Consider the following 27,029-nt stretch of genomic DNA (forward strand, 5'->3'; position numbering starts at 1 on the left):
GGAAGAACACATGGGGAAAGGGGAGGAGTTGAAAGAAAGGAAGTCTTACAAAACCATGCATATTTCTGTTTCATTATCAATTATGAATTGCTGCTACTTACTGGAAACCCACGGGAAGAATTGTCCTTGCTTTGCAGACAGCTCAGTCAGAATACCTAGCTTTTCAAACTGCAAAGAGCCTGAATTCAGAAAATAACAATGATTAGATAAGCAAAATCCATGACCAGTCCTGTGTCCACTGTACTGTGATACCTGTACTCAAGTGAGCTAAAAATAACAATGTAATGTGTCAAGAAAACATCAAATTGATTTTCTCTGGCTCCAGTCCGGTCAAGAACTTCCTGCGAAGACTGACCCCATCAATGTCCACGTACATCCTCCGACTCACCTCAAACCCTTGGCCGGTGATGATCTGCAATGGAACAAGAACAATGTACACGTGAGGAAACTCATGAAAAAAACACAGTCTCACTACTGAGTAGTCCCAGGACTTTACCTTGCCACTGATGAGGTCTCTGTGTTTGTAGCAGTACACCTTCTTGTCGTCCTGGAATACACAGTTGCGGGAGCGGGTACACATGAAGTGGTAGATGCTCTGGCAGGTGGTCAGACAGCAGCCCACTGTGACACTTGTATGGTTACAGCGCTGAGAGAACAAGATACACAGACAGGTTAGATCAGTCCAGGAGGAGAGAATATGGGTGCATAATGAGTTTGAGAGAGATGGACGTTGGACAAAGATGCACAAACTACAGCTGCTGGGGGGAAAAAGCCTCACCGTGAAGCGCCCCCTAGCGACGGCACTGTGCACGTGCATCAGAGAGCCATTGTCCTCCTCGAACACCTCGGCAGACCACATGGAGCAGTTGATGTGAGCCCATTCGTTCTGGCCCAGGTAGAGCAGCCTGCCCGCCTCCTGAGGAACACACGGAGGAGGTTAGAAATACAGAACTGCTGGGTTACCTACTGTGTGGATTTGGTTGACTTCATTTCCTGTGAGTCAAGGGCTGTTATGTTGAACAAGGGTGTGAAGGCTTAGTGCTCTGAAGTCAGAGTGTGGTTTGTGTTTCTTTCCACCATGCTGTGATTCCTTAAGTAATTTTTGACAAGGGCTTCTCAGAAGTGTTCTGAAACCTAGTTTCAGTCTTACTCACTTAGCATGGCCATACGTTTGGCACAGTGAGCATTGCCTCCTGTCATCCTTGGACCACCCTGTGTCTAGGTCAGCCTTGGATAGCCGTCCCTCAGACTTGGATAGCCATCCCTCAGACTTGGATAGCCATCCCTCAGACTTGGATAGCCATCCCTCAGACTTGGATAGCCATCCGGCTCTTCCCCTTTTCCCTGAGGGACAAACGCCTGACATCACACCAAAACCAGAACAATCCCCTTAGGAAATTGGTCAATTCACAGTTTTTCCTTCCCTGGGTTGTGTAAATTACCTTTGAGTTTATTAAGCCTGAAAGCCCTGTTTTTTCTGAAGTGGAGGCCCCTGGTTGGCTCTGTGGTCAGTGGGGGGGTGGGGTGAGGCACCTCTTCTTGTTTCACCTCCAGGAGTGGTACATTCTCCATCTGCAGGGTCCCCAGAGGGGCCCTGGACCTTAGCTCCTCCCTCTCACGCCACTGGGCGTACACATGCTCAGTGGTGGGGGGCTGAACCGCATGGGACAGCATCCCACTGCAATGGGAAAGAGAATGGATGGAGAAATGGAGGGGTGAGGAGATGAAAAAAAGAGTTAGTCAAGTTGAGTCATGCTGTGCCAGATTCCAACTTGAGTTACCAGCACGTAACTCAAATTTGGATGGTTTAGGCAAACATCTGAGTTACATGCACACAGTTACACTCAAGTTACAATTTGACTTGAAGAGTACACAACTGAGACAGTGGCTCACATCTAGCTGATTATACTCATTTACATTAAGAAACAATTCATGTTTATTAATCAATCTATCCCCCCAGAAGATAAGGTGACAGGCAGGTCAGGTCCTGAGCTTACAACTCTACCTTTACCACTATGTGCATCACCCGACAATGAGCTAAATGAGCATCCTGTGGTAAGAAGCATTGTACGGCCTGGGGGGGGGGGGGGGGGTCATCTGTTCTGTCGGCCCATTTAACATTTTTTCACATATTTTTCCATAGACACACCCTATGCATTTGAATAAAATCAACTAAACTCGTCAAAAAAAAAAACGTCCCTTTTTCAGAACACTGTCTTTCAAAGATAATTTGTAAAAATCCAAATAACTTCACAGATCTTCATTGTAAAGGGTTTAAACACTGTTTCACATGCTTGTTCAATGAACCATGAACAATTAATGAACATGCACCTGTGGAACAGTCATTAAAACACTAACAGCTTACAGACGGTAGGCAATTAAGGTCACAGTTATGAAAACTTAGGACACTAAAGAGGCTTTTCTACGGACTCTGAAAAACACCAAAAGAAAGATGCCCAGGGTCCCTGCTCATCTGCGTGAACGTGCCTGCATGAACGGCATGAGGACTGCAGATGTGGCCAGGGCAATAAATTGCAATGTCCGTACTGTGGGACGCCTAAGACAGCGCTACAGGGAGACAGGATGGACAGCTGATCGTCCTCGCAGTGGCAGACCACATGTAACAATACCTGCACAGGATCGGTACATCCAAACATCACACCTGTGGGACAGGATGGCAACAACAACTGCCCGAGTTATACCAGGAACACACAATCCCTCCATCAGTTCTCAGACTGTCCGCAATAGGCTGGACTGTGGGCTTGTAGGCCTGTTGTAAGGCAGGTCCTCACCAGACATTACCGGCAACAACGTCGCCTACTGGCACAAACCCATCGTCACTAGACCAGACAGGACTGGCAAAAAGTGCTCTTCACTGACGAGTCGCAGTTTTGTCTCACCAACTAGATGGTGGAAAGAGGTATGTTAACAATGGATAACATTGAGAGTTGTTCACCTCTGAATCTACAGATCCCTTGTGTATGTATGTGTGTATTTTTTTGTATATACACTCACACGTTGGTTATAACTTCTTGATTGTAGATTTTAGCTTTATTATGATATAATTTTATAGAACCTCCTTTTGATAAAAGCTCAAATCTAAATGCAATTATTGTTAATCACACAAGTGATAGGATGGAATCTAGTGAAAGAAATTGACTTTGTGCATCTTATCTTTGGTGTCATAAACAATGATTGGTTCCTGCCTGTGTCTGGTCAAGAGAAGATGGGGAGGGCCCCCTCCGGGGGAACATCTGGCAGGACGCCCAGAATATGTTCTTTAAGTTAAGATGGAGACAGAGCCAGTCACGTGTGAACCGATCCAATAAATCATGTTCATGTTGGGTTAGATGGCAGTATAGAAGGCTCTATGTAAGGAATGCCCTTTTAGAGTTCCTTCAGCTCCCTTCAGGTACTTATGCATCTAAGTTTGACTGTGACCTCTCCAGCTTGCTGACAAAGAGTGATTCATTTAATATTGACTTTGAGTGTCCGGGTGTAAGAATTTCCACAACATATACTCAGCTCCTAACCACACTGTCCACGGGTCACTCCCCACCCAGCCCTCCCTTCGCCTCCCTCCCTAACTGAACACAGTGTGTGACCCACCAGTGGCCTCCACAATCACTCCAGGAGGACAATGATCTCAAACGGCTGCTTCCTCAACTGTTCATGGCCATGTGGCTCTCCCTCAGGTTACCCTGTCGGAACATCAGACACAGCTGGTCATCACGGTTGGCGATGACGCAAGTGCGGCTGAAGAGCAGCGTCTCTGCTCTCTTCTTGGGCCGGGAGATCTGGTCTCCTCAGGCAGTTGGGCAGACAGGTGGAGAGCTCCACCTGAAGAACCGGAGAAGAGGACCTATTCCCGGGCAGCACGCAGCCTCATTGTACTTCAGGAGGCCGTAACACAGCTTAGCCAAGCCATGGTCCAGCCGGACCGAATGACAGAACCAGGCACGGTCCTCACCAAGCTAACTGCTGGAGAGGACATTGAAGTGTATCTAGAGGTATTTGAGCACACCACAGAGAGAGTGATGGCCCAAGGAGGACTGGGCTGGCCCAGAGGACTGTAGAGACTTGGCACTGGCGGACATCAACAACTATGCAGCTCTGAAAACGTGCATCTTGGCCCATTATGGGCACAACCTACCAACCCGGGCCCAACGGTTTCCTTCCTGGGCCTATAATGGTGTCGTGACGTTGTATTAGTTAATGTGATGACTGTTGCTCATCGAATGATTAACTGTTTATAATTGCGTGATTAAATGAGTCAAGTAATTATTAACTCATTAACCTGGGGCACCATGGGAAAATTAGTTTGAGTTTCTATTTCCCAAATTAACTCAAAGAATATCAGAATATCAGTTTTACAACAGTCGCTAAATTAATCAATCTCCTCGTCTCATTTCTGAACGTCGCATAATCCGGGAATCTGCACGAACCCGGGCTACACCAATGAGTTTACCACACCAATCTTAGTTGATTATTTACTAGCAAGCTAAAATGATGAAAAGATACACATACACAAAACACAGTCTAGGCTATTGATTAGGACTTAGTATAAGGGGCCAACACACTATGGCGCGTTACCCAAAATGGGGATTTAAAAGAGAAAGAAACAAAGAAAGTACACGAGAGAAATATACATTTGGGTTCATTTGTCAGCTATGCTTATTTTAACCCTAGCCTTGCCCCGAACTGCCGCTCTTATGGGTCAGAATCTAATGATGTAATTACGTGTTGGAGGTCTCAGATGGGAAGCTCCGCGTGGGCCGTTTAGGCTTCTCAAGGACGCACTGCTCCGTCGCAACTCTCTGGTTGTCCTCACAATGTCAGTGTCCCTTTTGGCTTAGTGGTCTGATTCCTCGTCCTTGCTTTGAAAGGGGGCTCTGAGAACAGACAGCTCTGTAGCTCAGAGCTCACAGCGTAGGAATGAGACAGCGTAGATACCACGATTCGATGAAGAGTGGAGGCTAGGTGGTTCGGCTTGAATTCACCCGCTTAGACACAGCTACTCATCCGTAGCTTGGGTAGAAAAATATTTCTTTGTCTTCAAACTTTGTGTTGCGTTTTGGGGTTCGTTGACCATTCAGACCGTGGCTGCAGCCTGGGGTCAGTAGTCCGATGTTAATTCTCCATCTGTCTTATACCCTCGGGTCAGAAGTGGGCGTAACCGCCTTTAGGGCAGTTCTCTGGGCGTACCAAGTTAAGAGCAAGGCCTAGATTTTACTCAAATCCAATTTTAGACACCAACTTCACATTTCATCCTTACCAAAACATCTTTCATTTGGATATTTTCCACACAACGTACAATGTATAAACATCAGACATATACTGGGAAAACTTTTAAAGGTACAATGTTTTCATAATAACGTCATGTATTAACCTTTAATAACAACACAAAAATTAGATACATTTTCATATTCCATCTATCGTCATGAACACCATTGTGGCTGACGGAAACCATTGTTTCAAATTCCCTTTATTGGATGTTTAATGTTCTGAGGCCAGTTCTCCATAGTGAGGACAAAGGAATTTATCTGTGGCCTAAGACTATCATGGGCGTGAGGGGTCATAAAACCCCCACATCTTCAGACCCCTAGATCTCTCCTCCTCTGTTGGGGGTTGAGAGATACCCTGTAGGATTGTGGTCTCCTGTAACCTGACCTGATCAGGACAGTCATGACAATGGCCACGCCCCGGTGAGACCACACTGGGAGATACGATAAGTTTCCCCACCTGCCGCGTGGAAGTGCAAACCCCTCAAGGTAGTTTTGTGATTGTAGCTGGGGTAGTAGAGAAAGTGCCAGTAGATGTCCTACTGGGCCAGGAGTGCCCTATTTTCCAGAGATTCTGGAGCAGAGGTGCCACAGCCCCTAGGAGAAGAGCTTTGGGGAAGAGAACAGTTTGACAAAGAACCATCATACCAGTCTGTGCCGCCGCTTCCCCGCCCACCTCAGACTCTGTGGAGGCCCCAGCCAATCGCTCCTCGGCACCGACCGAGGTGAAGAGAACCCTGAGGAGGAGAACTCCCCAGGTGAAATGTTTTCAGAGTTTCACTTTGTGGAGGAAGGAAAGGGAACTTCACCGGGATAGTTCGGCACTGGGAGACAAAGTGGTAGAACAACTCTTAGTGCCCAAATATTACATCTCAAAAGTTCTATACCTAGCCCACTCACATTTGCTTGGAGCACACCTAGGAGTGGAGAAAACCAATGATCGGATCCGGGCTCGGTTCTTCTGGCCCGGAGTGAAGAGGGCAGTCCAGGATTACTGCCGGCAGTGCGAGAAATGCCAGAAAACAGCCCCAAAGGGTAACCTACAGTACAAAACTATTGAGATTTAATTTAGCGCACGCCATATACACGCATGTTTCCAGTTATAAATCAGACCCGTCCTGAAACTGTGGGCCTCAACTAGTATTAAAACTTGGCCTGAAAAACGACAATCATTCAACTTTTTGGTGACAATGCCCTTACTGCTGTAAACTTTGGAAGTTTTGGAATTAGGCACTTGATCAAATGTCTTCATAGGTGTTGGCAGAATGTTTAATTTTGCAGTATCTGACGTTTCTGAAATACAAATACAATTGCAAATTGTTGTGGACCTGTAAACAGATCGTTTGAATTCAATAATGTTTTGCATTTCATTTTTCCCGAACCTATTAGTTTGGTGAACGAGGATGCCTAGAAGTTTTTCTACAATATCCTTACCTCCACTGGAGCAGTTATTTCCTCACGCGGGCAAACCAACAATCCCATGGGACAGATGTAAGTTGTCATTTGAGGTGTACATGGTAACTACCGTTCTGGATGTGGTTATCCCTGAGAGGAAAAGGGCCATTCTTCTCCACTGTTTCGGTGCCGAGGGCCTGCGTTTGGAAGATGCGCTCGGGAAAGCACACACATATGATGCAGCTGTTGAACTTTGATGGACATTTCGCGAAGAGTGTGCTTCTGAAGAGACTGCATTTTCGGCACCGCACACAGCATGTGGGTGAGTCAGAGACACAAATACGTCAGTGATCTTAAAGGGCTAGGGCAATCATGTCAGTTGGTTTATTTCAGAGATTAAATGATCAGGCACCAGTTTATTGAAATAACCTCAAGCTCACTGTGTGGAGAGGCTTCTCCTTGAAGATGATCTGACTAACAAAAACTGTTTCCCAATTGAAATCAGCAGCTCACTGTGCAACTAAGATCACTGAGGCACAGACACATGCTTCCAGTACTGTTCAAGCTGTGCAGCAGTCTCAGTGCTCAGACTGTAGCCATCACTCAGACAGTGACGAGTGCCTCAGTGCAGTTGATGAGAACCAAGGGGTGTCAACGTTGTGCCAACTGTTGTTCCAACCAATCCTCCACCAAATTTCAGTGGGTGCGAGACACTGGCTTGTAGGCCTCTTCAGGTCTCGCACCCACTGTGAAATTTGGTGGAGGATCAGTGATGATCTGGGGGTGCTTCAACAAGGCTGGAAACGGGTATATTTGTCTTTGTGAGGACGCATGAATCAAGCCATGTACAAGGTTGTCCTGGAAGAAAACTTACTTCCTTCTGCTCTGACAATGTCCCCCAACTCTGAGGATTGTTTTTTCCAGCAGGACAATGCTCCATGCCACACAGTCAGACCACCAGATCAAGACCCTGTCATGGCCAGCCCAATCTCCAGACCTGAACCCCATTGAAAACCTCTGGAATGTGATCAAGAGGAAGATGGATGGTCACAAGCCAACAAACAAAGCCGAGCTGCTTGAAATTTTGCGCCAGGAGTGGCATAAAGTCACCCAACAGCAGTGTGTAAGACTGGTGGAGAGCAGTTTATAGAATAAAGCAAAAATGTTCATGTTACCCAAACACATACCTATAAAAAGTAAAACCAGAGAAACTAATAATTTTGCAGTGGTCTCTTAACGTGGTCATAAATACTTTGACAAGTTATAAGCATGAAAATAAAGATGCTTAAAACATTTGACATTTTGGAGAGATTTGTGGACACTATAGGGGCCTCCTAGGCCTTGTTAAAGACACATGTCTATAAAGAATGATTGGTATAAGATATCTGCTCCATTTTTGGGGCACATGTTAACAAGATGTTGGGGAATCACTCGAGGGGAATATTGACCAACTGAGCATCTCAGTGTACAGCTCAATAGGCATTTTGTTACATTTCAGTCTTCTGTGATGTATTTAAAGTGGAATATTGGGTTGCAAACTCAAAAATGTAAACATTTAAACTATATCTGACATGTTACTGGTGTTTTCTTTTTTAAGTCCATAACCATGTGTGTGAGGTGTACACTTTTGTTTCACTGTAGATTTGTTTAAGACTACCAAGAAACACTGTGTGCCCATGATTTAGTCCACTGAAGTAATAGGTTATTATTAAGGGGGGGGGGGATCTGTTTAAGTCATAAGTAAAGGGCCCATCTTTTTTTGTAACAGCATTTATTAGAATTTCCCCATTTTCACCCATATTAAGACATACAAAGACAAAGCAAAAAACAGCACTCACACGTTCCTGCATACAGTCTTCCTCTCCCCACTCGGCGCTTCTCTCACTTCATCCCCATCATTGCGTCTCTCAATACATACATTTTAAAACATACAAATTAAACACAAAAGCTCAGTTTAAACCAAGAAGTTAGGTTCAACACATGGAACATACAATGTCTGAAATAAATAGATCACCACCATTCTAAGAGAATCCTTGCAGCACAATATCTGATACCTCAGGTTCTAGATAATTTAGGTAAGGTTCCCATACTTTTTAGAATGCAATGTACATGTCAGATATTCCAGTGGCACCCATTCAAATAGTATCTTATGCCAATCTTTGATAAAAGGAATCATCACTAATCCACTGTAAGAGGATGTTTTTCCTTGCTGTGAAAGTAAGGATGTTGTAAAGCCTCCTCTTACCCACAGAAGTAACATGTCTGCTAGGGTGACCTAACAGTAAAGAAACTGGGTCCAATTCTAGATCGACCACTGGGATCTTTTCAAATTCTTGCAGAACACCAGAACAGCACCTTAGTATTTTGGTACATGACCATAAACAATGTGTTAGGGTGCCTGTATCAGTTTTACATTTAAGACACCGACGAGAAGAGGAAGTGGGGATGAAGGCATGTCTGCGATTTGGGGATATATGCAATCTGTGTATTATTCTTAATAGCTCTAGTACGATTACATATAGATATTGTTTTTGCATATCTCCAAATGTCCTCCCACATCTGTTCGTCAATAGTAAGACAATTCTTTCACCCTCTGTGTGTCAACAGCAGAAAAGGATCTTACAGCATCTTAAAACAAAACTTAGACATTTTCGTTTGTGGGGGAAAAAAAGCTTTCCTTCAATGACAGACACATCAGGGTTGCCAATTAAGGTGGTGCTCTTCAAAATATTTCTTACTTGTAGAAAGTGGAAAAAGTCCTGCTTTGGGAGTCAGTATTTCTCAACCATTTGCTCAAATGACTATAAATTCTTATCAGCAAATAAATAATTTAGTCTGCCTATGCCCTCATTAAGCCAAAGGTTAAAGCCAGCATCCAGCAATCCTGGACCAAAATCTGGGTTGTTAAGAATTGGGGTAAGAGCAGAGGTTAGTTTGGACCTTCCCAGGAAACGTTGAACTGACCTCCATACTTTGTGTGTTAAGTGTAATGGGATTATTGCAGTGATCTTTTACAGACTTGAAACTTCTGAAAAATAAAAGATCCTGTAAGGGGCATTTTGAAAAAGAAGTCTCAATGTCTAACCAAATAGAGGAGTCATCATTTGTGATCGAGTCAGAAATATAACATAGGTGGGCACACCATTGGTAGAACCTAATGTTAGGCAGATCCAAGCCACCCATAGAACTTGGCAGCTGCAATATTGCCATCTTAAGTCTTGGCTTGCATTTACTCCATATAAAAGGAACTATTATACCATCCATTTACATCCTTTATTACCTTATTGGAGAGTAATACTGGGATCATTTAGATTGGGTAAAGTAGTCTAGGTAAAATGTTCCTTGTCAAGAGGGATATTCTACCCAACCATGAAATTGGAAGAGAGTGTCAGCGCTCCAGATCCTGTCTTATTGTATCAAACAAGGGAACAAAATTGGCTTTGTACATTTGCAGGAATTTAGGAGTTACAAAAATACCCACATACATAAACCTGAGGGAGACAATTTAAAAGGAAAGGGGGGAAGTATTAGGTACAGAATGAAGGTTACCAAGTGGCATAGCCTCTGATTTAGTTAAGTTAATCTTGTAGCCTGAGAATTCGCTGAATAATTCAATAATATTAAAAAGAGATGTAATTGAAGTCTCGGGACTAGAGATGAATATCAGGACATCATCAGCGTAAAGCTTATTTTATGGTGAACATCACCAATGAGCAGCCCCTGTATAGCAGGCGTTACCCTGATGGCCTCGGCCAGTGGTTCCATAACAAGTGCAAATAGGAGGGGGGACAAAGGACATCCCCGTCTGGTACCTCTATGTATAGAGAAGCTATTTGACCTTAGCCTATTAGTAAGGACAGCAGCCTGAGGATCATCATATAAAACTTTCACCCATTTTATAAAGTTGTCTTCTAGGCCAAATTTAGTCAGAGCAAAGAATAGGTAAGACCACTCCACACAATCAAATGCTTACCCAGCATCTAGTGAGAGCACAAGGCCATCCATAGTACTTCATTGGTAGGCTTGAATTACATTAAGAACTCGCCTGACATTGTTACATGACTTACGGCCCTTAATGAAGCCAGTTGGGTCTCCTTTCACAATTTGTGGCAGTGAGTCCTCTAATCTTGTGGCTATAATTTTAGAAAGCAATTTTCTATCCACATTCAGAAGGGAAATGGGTCTGTACAAGGAACAAGACTCTGGGCATTGTTCCCTTTTTGAGAATAAGAGATATGTTGGCTTGTCTTAGAGTTTGAGGGAGGTGGTCTTTTGAAAATGAGTGGTTAAACATATAAAGCAATTGCTCAAGGACCAGGCCATGGAACTCACCACAAAACCAGTCAGGTCCTGGGGCCCTACCATTTTGCAGATTCTTAATTGCGAACATCATCTCTTCCTCAGTAATAGGGGCATTAAGGAGAGACCTCTGAGCTCCCTAATATCTCCGAAGAACAATCTTAGAAATAAGTCCTCCATTCATTTGGGTGCGTCATTTGTCAGTTCTGAGGCATAAAGATTTGCATAAAATTTCTTAAGAGTAATTTATCAATTTATTTTCATATAAATGATTGCCATCAGAATCAGTAATAGTAGCAATTGACTGCGAGTCTGCTCTCTTTTTAGCTAAGTAAGCCAAGTACTTTCCTGGTGTATCTACAGCAGAGTCTCACAACTCAATCGCTGGATGAAAACTGTTTTCTGCCCCTCCCAAAAGATAGAATTTGTAGATAACTGGCCCTCTTTCTGGGATTCACCCACAAACAGGACCAAGCCTGGCCTGCTGAGGAGTGACGGACTCCATCCTAGCTGGAGGGGTGCTCTCATCTTATCTACGAACATAGACAGGGCTCTAACTCCTCTAGCTCCACATTGAAATAGGGTGCAGGCCAGGCAACAGGCTGTTAGCCAGCCTGCCAGCTTAGTGGAGTCTGCCACTAGCACAGTTAGCGTAGTCAGCTCAGCTTTCCCCATTGAGACCGTGTCTGTGCCTCGATCTAGGTTGGGCAAAATTAAAAATGGCGGTGTTCGCTTCAGTAATCTTACTAGTATAAAGACCTCCTCCATTCCTGCCATTATTGAAAGAGATTGTGATACTTCACATCTCAAAATTGGGTTACTTAATGTTAGATCCCTCACTTCCAAGGCAGTTATAGTCAATGAACTAATCACTGATCATAATCTTGATGTGATTGGCCTGACTGAAACATGGCTTAAGCCTGATGAATTTACTGTGCTAAATGAGGCCTCACCCCCTGGTTACACTAGTGACCATACCCCCCGTGCATCCGGCAAAGGCGGAGGTGTTGCTAACATTTACGATAGCAAATTTCAATTTACAAAAAAAAAAACAATGACGTTTTCGTCTTTTGAGCTTCTAGTCATGAAATCTATGCAGCCTACTCAATCACTTTTTATAGCTACTGTTTACAGGCCTCCTGGGCCATATGCAGTGTTCCTTACTGAGTTCCCTGAATTCCTATCGGATCTTGTAGTCATAGCAGATAATATTCTAATTTTTGGTGACTTTAACATTCACATGGAAAAGTCCACAGACCCACTCCAAAAGGCTTTCGGAGCCATCATCGACTCAGTGGGTTTTGTCCAACATGTCTCTGGACCTACTCACTGCCACAGTCATACTCTGGACCTAGTTTTGTCCCATGGAATAAATGTTGTGGATCTTAATGTTTTTCCTCATAATCCTGGATTATCGGACCACCATTTTATTGCGTTTACAATTGCAACAAATAATCTGCTCAGACCCCAACCAAGGAAGATTAAAAGTCGTGCTATAAATTCTCAGACAACCCAAAGATTCCTTGATGCCCTTCCAGACTCCCTCTGCCTACCCAAGGACGTCAGAGGACAAGAATCAGTTAACCACCTAACCGAGGAACTCAATTTAACCTTGCGCAATACCCTAGATGCAGTTGCACCCCTAAAAATTAAAAACATCTGTCATAAGAAACTAGCTCCCTGGTATACAGAAAATACACGAGCTCTGAAGCAAGCTTCCAGAAAATTGGAACGGAAATGGCGCCACACTAAACTGGAAGTCTTCCGACTAGCTTGGAAAGACAGTACCGTGCAGTATCGAAGAGCCCTCACTGCTGCACGATCATCCTATTTTTTCCAACTTAATTGAGGAAAATAAGAACAATCCGAAATTTCTTTTTGACACTGTCGCAAAGCTAACTAAAAAGCAGCATTCGCAAATGGAGGATGGCTTTCACTTCAGCAGTAATAAATTAATGAACTTCTTTGAGGAAAAGATCATGATCATTAGAAAGCAAATTACGGACTCCTCTTTAAATCTGGGTATTCCTCCAGGGCTCCATTGTCCTGAGTCTGCACAACTCTGCCAGGACCTAGGATCAAGGGAGATACTAAAGTGTTTTAGTACTATATCTCTTGACATAATGATGAAAATAATCATGGCCTCCAAACCCTCAAGCTGCATACTGGACCCTATTCCAACTAAACTACTGAAAGAGCTGCTTCCTGTGCTTGGCCCTCCTATGTTGAACATAATAAACGGCTCTCTATCCACCGGATATGTACCAAGCTCACTAAAAGTGGCAGTAATAAAGCCTCTCTTGAAAAAGCCAAATCTTGACCCAGAAATTATAAAAAACTATCGGCCTATATCGAATCTTCCATTCCTCTCAAAAATTTTAGAAAAAGTTGTTGCGCAGCAACTCACTGCCTTCCTGAAGACAAACAATGTATACGAAACGCTTCAGTCTGGTTTTAGACCCCATCATAGCACTGAGACTGCACTTGTGAAGGTGGTAAATGACCTTTTAATGACGTCAGACCGAGGCTCTGCATCTGTCCTCATGCTCCTAGATCTTAGTGCCGCTTTTGATACCATCGATCACCACATTCTTTTGGAGAGATTGGAAACCCAAATTGGTCTACATGGACAAGTTCTGGCCTGGTTTAGATCTTATCTGTCGGAAAGATATCAGTTTGTCTCTGTGAATGGTTCATCCTCTGACAAATCAATTGTAAATTTCGGTGTTCCTCAAGGTTCCGTTCTAGGACCACTATTGTTTTCACTATATATTTTACCTCTTGGGGATGTCATTCGAAAACATCATGTTAAATTTCACTGCTATGCGGACGACACACAGCTGTACATTTCAATGAAACATGGTGAAGCCCCAAAATTGCCCTCGCTAGAAGCCTGTGTTTCAGACATAAGGAAGTGGATGGCTGCAAATTTTCTACTTTTAAACTCGGACAAAACAGAGATGCTTGTCCTAGGTCCCAAGAAACAAAGAGATCTTCTGTTGAATCTGACAATTAATCTGGATGGTTGTACAGTCGTCTCAAATAAAACTGTGAAGGACCTCGGCGTTACTCTGGACCCTGATCTCTCTTTTGAAGAACATATCAAGACTGCTTCAAGGACAGCTTTTTTCCACCTACGTAACATTGCAAAAATCAGAAACTTTCTGTCCAAAAATGACGCAGAAAAATTAATCCATGCTTTTGTTACTTCTAGGCTCGACTACTGCAATGCTCTACTTTCCGGCTACCCGGATAAAGCACTAAACAAACTTCAGTTAGTGCTAAATACGGCTGCTAGAATCCTGACTAGAACCAAAAAGTTTGATCATATTACTCCAGTGCTAGCCTCCCTACACTGGCTTCCTGTTAAGGCAAGGGCTGATTTCAAGGTTTTACTGCTAACCTACAAAGCATTACATGGGCTTGCTCCTACCTATCTTTCCGATTTGGTCCTGCCGTACATACCTACACGTACGCTACGGTCACAAGACGCAGGCCTCCTAATTGTCCCTAGAATTTCTAAGCAAACGGCTGGAGGTAGGGCTTTCTCCTATAGAGCTCCATTTTTATGGAATGGTCTGCCTACCCATGTGAGAGACGCAGACTCAGTCTCAACCTTTAAGTCTTTACTGAAGACTTATCTCTTCAGTAGGTCCTTTGATTAAGTATAGTCTGGCCCAGGAGTGTGAAGGTGAACGGAAAGGCTGGAGCAACGAACCACCCTTGCTGTCTCACCCTCTTCCCACTGGGATTCTCTGCCTCTAACCCTTTTACAGGGGCTGAGTCACTGACTTACTGGTGTTCTTCCATGCCATCCATGGGAGGGGTGCGTCACTTGAGTAGGTTGAGCCACTGACGTGGTCTTCCTGTCTGGGTTGGCGCCCCCCCCTTGGGTTGTGCCGTGGCGGAGTTCTTTGTGGGCTATACTCGGCCTTGTCTTCGGACAGTAAGTTGGTGGTTGTAGATATCCCTCTAGTGGTGTGGGGGCTGTGCTTTGGCATAGTGGGTGGGGTTATATCCTGCCTGTTTGGCCCTGTCCGGGGGTATCATCGGATGGGGCCACAGTGTCTTCTGATCCCTCCTGTCTCAGCCTCCAGTATTTATGCTGCAGTAGTTTATGTGTCGGGGGGCTAGGGTCAGTCTGTTACATCTGGAGTATTCTCTTGTCTTATCCGGTGTCCTGTGTGAATGTAAATATGCTCTCTCTAATTCTCTCTTTCTCTCTTTCTTTCTTTCTCTCGGAGGACCTGAGCCCTAGGACCATGCCTCAGGACTACCTGGCATGATGACTCCTTGCTGTCCCCTGTCCACCTGGCCGTGCTGCTGCTCCAGTTTCAACTGTTCTGCCTGCGGCTACGGAACCCTGACCTGTTCACCGGACGTGCTTGTTGCACCCTCGACAACTACTATGATTATTATTATTTGACCATGCTGGTCATTTACGAACATTTTAACATCTTGACCATGTTCTGTTATAATATCCACCCGGCACAGCCAGAAGAGGACTGGCCACCCCTCATAGCCTGGTTCCTCTCTAGGTTTCTTCCTAGGTTTTTGGCCTTTCTCAGGAGTTTTTCCTAGGGAGTTTTTCCCAGCCACCGTGCTTCTTTCACATGCATTGCTTGCTGTTTGGGGTTTTAGGCTGGGTTTCTGTACAGCACTTTGAGATTTCAGCTGATGTACGAAGGGCTATATGAATACATTTTATTTTATTTGATTTGATATCTCCATGTTCATAAAGCTTTTGCCTGACAAATCTAATTTTCTTTTCAGCGTCCTGTGTTAGGAGAGTCCAACGTTGATCTAAGGACTGATATTTCCTTTAATAGGGCAGGAGTTAATGTAGTCTTTCTCTTTAGTTCCTAATTCACCTTATAACATTTTTTGCTTTTCACTCTTTTTCCGCCTCTTCGTGTCTGTGCCTCTTCCTTTCCTGAGGATGGCTCACCTCTCACAGTTCTGGGTGACTTTAACCTCCCCACGTCTACCTTTGACTCATTCCTCTCTGCCTCCTTCTTTCCACTCCTCTCCTCTCCTCTTTTGACCTCACCCTCTCACCTTCCCCCCCTACTCACACTCATATTTTTTTCTTCACTTATCTTTTTACATTTTTTTATTCAAATACTCAACCTCAAAGCACTCTCCTGCAACCCGCCTCACCAATTTAAAAAAAACAAACAAAAAAAAGTATTATTTACCTCATCTGAATTCCACAACAGAAGCTAGCCAGAGGTTAGCCATTTTCACTGGCTAACGTTGAAGTTCAGCTAGCCACGGTTAGCCGTCCTCAGCTGTCCATTAGCTCGAAAAGCTATCGCCAGTTTTTCTACAGCGCGACTCAGACCAGAGCATATCGGACCTATTCTCTCTCCTTTCCCCGATTTCTACCGCAGGCTCTGGACATTTACACCTGGATCTTGCAGCTAACTAGCTGCTACCTGAGTGACTATTGGCAACGTCGGTCACGGAATTAACACACATTATTGCGGAGCTGGCCAGCTAGCCAGCTGAGGAGTTCCGTCAGCCACTCGTGGGCTGTTCCTGAGCTAGCCAGCTGAAGTGTCTCCTGGGCTACAACTCACCTATCCTGACCCGTTTTACTGCCGATGCGGAGCCCCATCGGGTCTTCACGACTGGACCACCGACGTTATCTGCCCGAGGGAGTTATCCAACTGGCCCCTCCGTCGCGACGTAACCTGATCGCCCATCTGCGGCCGGCTAATCGTTAGCTGTCTTTTCGGCTGCGATCTGAATAGGTCTATCGGACACTTTTCTTGGGCCACTATAACTAACTATTTTGCCAACTTGGACAGGTCCCCCCTTCCACACGGAACCCCACTAACCCACAGACGGAAATGCACGAGGTGGCTAAAAACAGACCTCCCTCCCATCTTCCACCAGCTTGCTACCTATGGCCCGGCTAGCTGTCTGAATCTCACTGGACCCTCTGATCACTCGGCTAAGCATGCCTCTCCTTAATGTCAATATGCCTTGTCCATTGCTGTTCTGGTTAGTGTTTATTGGCTTATTTCACTGTAGAGCCTCTAGCCCTGCTCATTATACCTTATCCAACCTCTCAGTTCCTCCACCCACACATGCTATGACATCTTCTGGTTTCAATGATGTTTCTAGAGACAATATCTCTCTCATAATCACTAAATGCCTAGGTTTACCTCCTCTGTACTCACATCCCACCATACCTTTGTCTGTACATTATACCTTGAAGCTATTTTATCGCCCCCAGAAACCTGCTCCTTTTTCTCTCTATTCTGGACGTCACAGATGACCAATTCTTATAGCTTTTAGCCGTACCCTCATACTTATTCTTCTCTGCTCCTCTGGGGATGTAGAGGTGAATCCAGGCCCTGCAGTGCCTGGCTCCACTCCTACTCCCCAGGCGCTCTCTTTTGATGACTTCTGTAACCGTAATAGCCTTGGTTTCATGCATGTTAACATTAGAAGCCTCCTCCCTAAGTTTGTTTTATTCACTGCTTTAGCACACTCTGCCAACCCGGATGTCCTAGCTGTGTCTGAATCTTGGCTTAGGAAGTCCACCAAAAACTGTGAAATCATCATCCCTAACTACAACGTTTTCAGACAAGATAGAACGACCAAAGGGGGCGGTGTTGCAATCTACTGCAGAGATAGCCTGCAGAGTTCTGTCCTGCTATCCAGGTCTGTACCCAAACAATTTGAACTTCTACTTCTAAAAATCCATCTCTCCAAAAACAAGTCTCTCACCGTTGCCGCCTGCTATAGATCCCCCTCGGCCCCTAGCTGTGCTCTGGACACCATATGTGAACTGATTGCCCCCCATCTATCTTCAGAGCTCGTGCTACTAGGCGACCTAAACTGGGACATGCTTAACACCCCAGCCATTCTACAATCCAAGCTTGATGCCCTCAATCTCACACAAATTATTAATGAACCCACCAGGTACAACCCCAAAGCCGCAAACTCTGGCACCCTTATAGATATCATCCTAACCAATGTGCCCTCTAATTACACCTCTGCTGTTTTCAACCAAGATCTCAGCGATCACTGCCTCATTGCCTGCACCCGTAATGGGTCAGCGGTCAAACGACCTCCACTCATCACTGTCAAATGCTCCCTGAAACATTTCAACGAGCAAGCCTTTCTAATCGACCTGGCCCTGGTATCCTGGAAGGATATTGACCTCATCCCGTCAGTAGAGGATGCCTGGTCATATTTTAAAAATGCCTTCCTCTCCATCTTAAATAAGCATGCCCCTTTCAAGAAATTTAGAACCAGGAACAGATATAGCCCTTGGTTCTCCCCAGACCTGACTGCCCTTAACCAACACAAAAATATCCTGTGGCGTTCTGCATTAGCATCGAACTGCCCCCGCGATATGCAACTTTTTAGGGAAGTTAGAAACCAATACACACAGGCAGTTAGAAACGCCAAGGCTAGCTTTTTCAAACAAAAATTTGCTTCGTGCAACTCCAACTCTAAAAAGTTCTGGGACATTGTAAAGTCCATGGAGAATAAGAACACCTCCTCCCAACTGCCCACTGCACTGAGGATAGGAAACTCTGTCACCACCGATAAGCCCACTATTATTGAGAATTTCAATAAGCATTTTTCTACGGCTGGCCATGCTTTCCACCTAACTACCCCTACTGCATTCAACAGCACTGCACCCCCCACAGCTGCTCGCCCAAACCTCCCCCATTTCTCCTTCTCCCAAATCCATTCAGCTGATGTTCTGAAAGAGCTGCAAATCTGGACCCCTACAAATCAGCTGGGCTTGACAATCTGGACCCTTTCTTTCTAAAATTATCTGCCGAAATTATTGCAACCCCTATTACTAGCCTGTTCAACCTCTCTTTCGTGTTGTCTGAGATTCCCATAGATTGGAAAGCAGCTGCTGTCATCCCCCTCTTCAAAGGAGGTGACACTCTTGACCCAAATTGCTACAGACCTATATCCATCCTACCCTGCCTTTCTAAGGTCTTCGAAAGCCAAGTCAACAAACAGATTACCGACTATTTCGAATCCCACCGCACCCTCTCCGCTATGCAATCTGGTTTCAGAGCTGGTCATGGGTGCACCTCAGCCACGCTCAAGGTCCTAAACGACATCGTAACCGCCATCGATAAGAAACAATACTGTGCTGCCGTATTCATTGACCTGGCCAAAGCTTTTGACTCTGTTAATCACCACATCCTCATCGGCAGACATAGTAGCCTTGGTTTCTCAAACGATTGCGTCGCCTGGTTCACCAACTACTTCTCTGACAGAGTTCAGTGTGTCAAATCGGAGGGCCTACTGTCTGGACCTCTGGCAGTCTCTATGGGGGTACCACAGGGTTCAATTCTTGGGCCAACTTTTTTCTCTGTATACATAAATGATGTCGCTCTTGCTGCTGGTGAATCTCTGATCCACCTCTACGCAGACGACACCATTCTGTATACTTCTGGCCCTTCTTTGGACACTGTGTTAACAACCCTCCAGACGAGCTTCAATGCCATTCAACTCTCCTTCCGTGGCCTCCAACTGCTCCTAAACACAAGTAAAACTAAATGCATGCTCTTCAACCGATCGCTGCCTGCACCTGCCCGCCCATCCAGCATAACTTCTCTGGACGGTTCTAACTTAGAATTTGTGGACAACTACAAATACCTAGGTGTCTGGTTAGACTGTAAACTCTCCTTCCAGACTCACATCAATCATCTCCAATCCAAAGTGAAATCTAGAATTGGCTTCCTATTTCGCAATAAAGCATCCTTCACTCATGCTGCCAAACATACCCTCGTAAAACTGACCATCCTACCAATCCTCGACTTCGGCGATGTCATTTACAAAATAGCCTCCAATACCCTACTCAACAAGCTGGATGCAGTCTATCACAGTGCCATCCGTTTTGTCACCAAAGCCCCATATACAACCCACCACTGCGATCTGTATGCTCTCGTTGGCTGGCCTTCACTTCATAATCGTCGCCAAACACATTGGCTCCAGGTCATCTACAAGACCCTGCTAGGTAAAGTCCCCCCTTATCTCCGCTCACTGGTCGCCATAGCAGCACCCACCTGTAGCACGCGCTCCAGCAGGTATATCTCTCTGGTCACCCCTAAAGCCACCTCCTCCTTTGGTCGTCTCTCCTTCCAGTTCTCTGCTGCCAACGACTGGAACGAACTACAAAAATCTCTGAAATTGGAAACACTTATCTCCCTCACTAGCTTTAAGCACCAGCTGTCAGAGCAGCTCACAGATCACTGCACCTGTACATAGCCCATCTATAATTTAGCCCAAACTACTACCTCTTCCCCTACTGTATTTATTTATTTTATTTATTTTGCTCCTTTGCACCATATTATTTATATTTGAACTTTGAACTTTCTTCAAACTACAAATCTACCATTCCAGTGTTTTTCTTGCTATACTTTATTTACTTTGCCACCATGGCATTTTTTTGCTTTTACCTCCCTTATCTCACATCATTTGCTCACATTGTATATAGTCTTATTTTTTTCTACTGTATTATTGACTGTATGTTGTTTACTCCATGTGTAACTCTGTGTTGTTGTATGTTGTCGAACTGCTTTGCTTTATCTTGGCCAGGTCGCAATTGTAAATGAGAACTTGTTCTCAACTTGCCTACCTGGTTAAATAAAGGTGAAATAAAATAAAAAATAAAAAAACAAGGCAGGCAATACGCTTGACCTCATCTTTACTAGATGCTGTTCTTCCACTAATCTCATTGCAACTCCCCTCCAAGTCTCCGACCACTACCTTGTATCCTTTTCCCTCTCGCTCTCATCCAACACTTCTCACTCTGCCCCTACTCGGATGGTATTGCGCCGTCCCAACCTTCGCTCTCTCTCTCCCCGCTACTCTCTCCTCTTCCATCCTATTATCTCTTCCCTCTGCTCAAACCTTCTCCAACCTATCTCCTGATTCTGCCTCCTCAACCCTCCTCTCCTCCCTTTCTGCATCCTTTGATTTTCTCTGTCCCCTATCCTCCAGGCCGGCTCGGTCCTCCCCTCCTGCTCCGTGGCTCGACGACTCACTGCGAGCTCACAGAACAGGGCTCCGGGCAGCCGAGCGGAAATGGAGGAAAACTCGCCTCCCTGCGGACCTGACATCCTTTCACTCCCTCCTCTCTACATTTTCCTCTTCTGTCTCTGCTGCTAAAGCCACTTTCTACCACTCTAAATTCCAAGCATCTGCCTCTAACCCTAGGAAGCTCTTTGCTACCTTCTCCTCCCTCCTGAATCCTCCTCCCCCTCCCCCCCCTCATCCCTCTCTGCGGATGACTTCGTCAACCATTTTGAAAAGAAGGTTGATGACATCCGATCCTCGTTTGCTAAGTCAAACAACACCGCTGGTCCTGCTCACACTGCCCTACCCTGTGCTTTGACCTCTTTCTCCCCTCTCTCTCCAGATGAAATCTCGCGTCTTGTGACGGCCGGCCGCCCAACAACCTGCCCACTTGACCCTATCCCCTCCTCTCTTCTCCAGACCATTTCCGGAGACCTTCTCCCCTACCTCACCTCGCTCATCAACTCATCCTTGACCGCTGGCTACGTCCCTTCCGCCTTCAAGAGAGCGAGAGTTGCACCCCTTCTGAAAAAACCTACATTCGATCCCGCCGATGTCAACAACTACAGACCAGTATCCCTTCTTTCTTTTCTCTCCAAAACTCTTGAACGTGCCGTCCTTGGCCAGCTCTCCTGCCATCTCTCTCAGAATGACCTTCTTGATCCTAATCAGTCAGGTTTCAAGACTGGGCATTCAACTGAGACTGCTCTTCTCTGTGTCACGGAGGCTCTCCGCACTGCTAAAGCTAACTCTCTCTCCTCTGCTCTCATCCTCCTAGACCTATCTGCTGCCTTTGATACTGTGAACCATCAGATCCTCCTCTCCACCCTCTCCGAGCTGGGCATCTCCGGCGCGGCCCACGCTTGGATTGCGTCCTACCTGACAGGTCGCTCCTACCAGGTGGCGTGGCGAGAATCTGTCTCCGCACCACGTGCTCTCACCACTGGTGTCCCCCAGGGCTCTGTTCTAGGCCCTCTCCTATTCTCACTATACACCAAGTCACTTGGCTCTGTCATATCCTCACATGGTCTCTCCTATCATTGCTATGCAGACGACACACAATTAATCTTCTCCTTTCCCCCTTCTGATAACCAGGTGGCGAATCGCATCTCTGCATGTCTGGCAGACATATAGTGTGGATGACGGATCACCACCTCAAGCTGAACCTCGGCAAGACGGAGCTGCTCTTCCTCCCGGGGAAGGACTGCCCGTTCCATGATCTCACCATCACGGTTGACAACTCCCTTGTGTCCTCCTCCCAGAGCGCTAAGAACCTTGGCGTGACCCTGGACAACACCCTGTCGTTCTCCACTAACATCAAGGCGGTGACCCGATCCTGTAGGTTCATGCTCTACAACATTCGCAGAGTATGACCCTGCCTCACACAGGAAGCGGCGCAGGTCCTAGTCCAGGCACTTGTCATCTCCCGTCTGGATTACTGCAACTCGCTGTTGGCTGGGCTCCCTGCCTGTGCCATTAAACCCCTACAACTCATCCAGAACGCCGCAGCCCGTCTGGTGTTCAACCTTCCCAAGTTCTCTCACGTCACCCCGCTCCTCCGCTCTCTCCACTGGCTTCCAGTTGAAGCTCGCATCCGCTACAAGTCCATGGTGCTTGCCTACGGAGCTATGAGGGGAACGGCACCTCCGTACCTTCAGGCTCTGATCAGGCCCTACACCCAAACAAGGGCACTGCGTTCATCCACCTCTGGCCTGCTCGCCTCCCTACCTCTGAGGAAGCACAGTTCCCGCTCAGCCCAGTCAAAACTGTTCGCTGCTCTGGCACCCCAATGGTGGAACAAGCTCCCTCACGACGCCAGGACAGCGGAGTCAATCACCACCTTCCGGAGACACCTGAAACCCCACCTCTTTAAGGAATACCTGGGATAGGATAAAGTAATCCTTCTACCCCCCCCCCCCTAAAAGATTTAGATGCACTATTGTAAAGTGGTTGTTCCACTGGATATCATAAGGTGAATGCACCAATTTGTAAGTCGCTCTGGATAAGAGCGTCTGCTAAATGACTTAAATGTAAATGTAAATGTCTGTGTATGACATAATCAGACCCCTGGCGTATGCTTCAAATTTCTCAAAGGAGCGAGGGGTTATCTGTTGATTGAGAGTTAGAGAAAAATGCTTTAAACTCTAATAAAATATGATGTAAATGTATGGTCTTTAAGAACGGTTGTATTCAACCTCCTATGTCTTGACAGATTGGATGCCCCGTTGAGTTTTATGTCCAGGATCACCTCCGGATGATCAGATATGACTATGCTTCCTATCCTAGCGGATAAAACAGACTGCAGCGACGTCCTGGGCATAAAAAGTACTCTATTCTAGTCTGACATCCATGAGGCACAGCGAAAAAAGGGAACTCTGTTAGAGGGATAAAAGGTTCTCCAAACATCAGCATACCCCAGATGATCACAAATAGCTTTAAGTGACCTAGCTTGAGGAGAGTGAAGCTATACCGCTGGGAAACTTGTCAATAAGGGGGTTCAACAAACAATTAAAATCTCCTCCAACCACTGCAGTGTCTGAATTTAATTCTGAAAAGTGTAGAAATACCTTAGTGAGGAAATCAGGGGGGTGGGCGGGGGGAGTAAATATTCATTATGGAAATGTTCTGCCCAAAAGAGCCCATCTTAAAGAGTACAATTACCCTTTCAAAAAGAGGATGGTGTGATTGACTGAGACAGCCACCCCCAGGACAACAACTGTTTTCAAACATTTGTTATGTGGTCTCCTGAGGTGTAAGGGTTGTAAACATTTGTTGACCCTTCATATAGATACGCTGAGAAATCTTTTGGAAGGTCAGAGTTTCGACAGGTTTAAAAAACGCTGGTACAAGCACACAGACACACACAACCACATGTATTTGTCTTAGAAAATAATGTTTTCAGTAAGTTTCTCTGCTTGTAACCTAACGCCCTGCCGCACGCGCACACACACAGAGCCTTATATTTCATTAAAGGTAAATTAAATTTTGAAACCCTTTATTTCTTAAAAAATGTTACTACCAACATTTAAACATATTACTAAAAGTTACTATGCAAAATTAAACTATACACCTCTGTTTTTTTACTCAACCTTTATATCATAAAGAACATATATTTAAAAAGTAGAATTATTTTGAATCGTTGGAAAGACAATGTCTTAGAGACATCTTTTCCGGACCCAACACAAAACACACCCAGACTAGACAACCTTAAGCAAGGTGAGCTTGGTGAGCACCACCACTGCGTCGTTCCGGTCCATCTCTCTCAGCAGCCTGGCCAATTGTCCTACAGTCCAGTCTGGGTGCTTGGTGGTGACCCTTTTCTAACGTCTTAGAAAAGAAAGCCTCACACACACACAAACAAATAGGACAAGTCTAACAGTTACTTATACTCAGGCAGACCTACCCGGAAAATACTTTTTCATTTCACAAGCTCCCTAAACAGCAGCTCCATAAGTTCACCACAAAAATTCCCAACTGTTTCACATGTTCAAACTCAGGCCTCCCCATTCACTACATAAATTCCCAAATTTCCCAGTTGTTTCACATCTTCTTTAAGTTCAACAAGGTCACTACACATCAATCCCCAGGACAACTTTACTGCAAACGCATGCTTTACCCAAAACAGCTGCTCTCTCAGGTTAAATAAGCACTCACTCGATAGCGTGAGAACATCCGGACAGGAAGTACATAAATAGGCATAACTACGTGACATAAAATAGGTCATCAATCACTTTCGGACACATGCGGTCAACTATAATTCTTCTATTAGTATTACTAGTACCTCTAAATCGCTACTCTTCCATAAGTTGCTAAAAGGCGCTTGAAGTTTTAGAGTGCAATTCGAATTTCAGCACAAATCTCCAATGACATTTGGGTGGTTTCACAAAATGGGTCCCTTATGTGTCTTTCATATTTTAAGTAGAAATTGGACCCTGTATTTAATGTTAAAAGCCTGTTATATTAAATGATGTGCCCTTTAATAGAGACCACATGGATAATTAAATAAATCAGGTCTTCCATATGAATGAAGACTGAAAAGACTAAACTATTCCTTTTAAAATGATTGTTTCAAAAGAAACAATGAACATCTAATAGTCAAATCAGTGTAAAAGCAGGTGAGCTGGTTCTACTCTTTTTGTACATTTTCTGGTGTTTTGAGGTTGAAAACTGAGTGGGTTGAGCATAACAAGTCCACCCTGTTATCCAACAATTTACATTGTGGAGCTTGCATTCAAATGCCCCTCCCTGTTACACATAAGCTTCCATTCCCCCTGACAAAGGGGATTCATAGCTGATTTAAGATGAAATCGTCAACCCTATTACTTTATTAGCCACTTAATATTGTAATTATTTTATTTAACCTCTTGAGATGGGAAATCATGTTTTTTATTAAGGTGACTGTGTGCTCATGACAGAATGTTAAAATGAGGTGAAATCAGGTTTTTCTCCACCAAGTTACACTACCCAAAAGGGACTCATTTCGTGGAATGACCCATTAATACATGATTTACACATTTGGCTCTGGATTGACACAAGTGACAGACGCGTCACTCACCCTTAGTGATATTTCCCCTTGTCTCGCCAGGTCCTGACCTCCAGTCGGCGCCGCTGCAGACGGTTCTGGACAACCTGGATGTTCTAGAGGAGCTTGTGATCCTGCTGGACCCGGAGAGCCCTGGGGTGAAAAACACCAGCCACCTAGCATCTCGCTGCTCATTCCCCGCCACCTGGATTACCTACACCTACTCCCTGAGGGACAGCAAGAGCCCCCTGAGGGCCGTGCTGGAGGGGGTCACCACCAAGCACCCAGACTGGACTGTAGGACAATTGGCCAGGCTGCTGAGAGAGATGGACCGGAACGACGCAGTGGTGGTGCTCACCAAGCTCACCTTGCTTAAGGTTGTCTAGTCTGGGTGTGTTTTGTGTTGGGTCCTGAAAAGATGGCTCCATCCAGATACAACCGCAAGTCTCTACCCCCCTGCCAAGGCACTGAGATATAACAGGAGGGCCAGTAGGAGGCATGCTTTCCTTGGGGACCCCAAAGTCCCAAGGCAGTGAATGGAAACACTGCTCTTTTGCATTAGGGTTCACATAAGATATTTAACTGTGATAACATGGCACTTATTACTTAAAGCAGGGATGTTAACCCCGGTGTCCTGAAAAAGGAGAGCCACACACTCCAGGAGCTCAGATGCAACAATGTAATAACCTAATATCCAACGTTTCGACAAACAAGCTGTCTTCATCAGGGTATAACGACAAACACTGCAGGTCACTAGTTTATATAGTGTCAAAGGCCACACACAGGTGTCTGTAATCATGACCGTGTGTGGCTTGATATCATTGGTTAATTTTCAGATATAAATAGAACATACAAAAAACATGAATGGATAGCATACAATCATAGATAACATTTTGCTACATAGGCCTACAAACATTTATAATGAATAGCAAAATCACAATAATCACAATAATGGCTTCAGATCAAGTATACGTTGAGCCCGAGGGGAGCAAGGGTCTTTAAATGAAAGATCCAGGCAGCCTCTCGTTTTAATAATAAGGGTGGGTGATGTGTTCGATGCCGATATAACGTAGGGATGAAATCGAGTGGTTCACTTCCAAAAAGTGGGCCGCAACCTGGTACGTCGAGTTTTTGCACCTAATGGTGCTACGATTGGCACTTTTAATTCACTCTTGGTTTTACCCACATCCTTTTACCACAAGGACAAGTTAAGATACATAACACCTTTGATTGGGATGTTTCCCTGTTTGGAGGTATTTAAAAGATCTACATTTGTAAGTGACATTGCATTGAGCACAGCCGTTACATTTGTAGTTTCCATCCGGTAGAGGTGCAAATAGACATTGTGCAGGGGTAAATCAGTTTACCAATTGAGATTTCTGTCCCGCAAGAATACGACCAAGGGAGGGTCTGAAAACACATTACTGATACCGTCATCGGATCTTAGAATGTGCCAATGTTTG

The 27,029-nt window shown here is 45.1% G+C and overlaps 1 protein-coding gene across 1 annotated transcript; it reads left to right on the forward strand.

Annotated features, from left to right (window-relative positions):
• Nucleotides 1–3,741: 3,741 nt before the first annotated feature.
• On the forward strand, nucleotides 3,742–25,999 carry LOC115165730 (IGF-like family receptor 1). The gene is made up of 3 exons (XM_029719051.1): nucleotides 3,742–3,905; nucleotides 5,964–6,040; nucleotides 25,606–25,999. The coding sequence occupies exons 1-3, from the start codon at nucleotides 3,742–3,744 to the stop codon at nucleotides 25,950–25,952; spliced, it is 588 nt and encodes a 195-aa protein (XP_029574911.1). The 3' UTR covers nucleotides 25,953–25,999.
• Nucleotides 26,000–27,029: the final 1,030 nt, after the last annotated feature.

This window comes from Salmo trutta, chromosome 3 (genome assembly GCF_901001165.1).
Source record: "Salmo trutta chromosome 3, fSalTru1.1, whole genome shotgun sequence".
NCBI classification, from domain to species: domain Eukaryota; kingdom Metazoa; phylum Chordata; class Actinopteri; order Salmoniformes; family Salmonidae; genus Salmo; species Salmo trutta.

What these genes read in the sequence shown, in the direction of transcription:
- LOC115165730 (XM_029719051.1), top strand. Translation starts at nt 3,742, where the DNA reads ATGACGCAAGTGCGGCTGAAGAGCAGCGTCTCTGCTCTCTTCTTGGGC. An exon ending in TCATTGTACTTCAGGAGGCC is followed by an intron (nt 3,906 to 5,963) that starts GTAACACAGCTT and finishes CGCCCACCTCAG; the next exon opens with ACTCTGTGGAGGCCCCAGCC. An exon ending in TGAGGAGGAGAACTCCCCAG is followed by an intron (nt 6,041 to 25,605) that starts GTGAAATGTTTT and finishes ACTCACCCTTAG; the next exon opens with TGATATTTCCCCTTGTCTCG.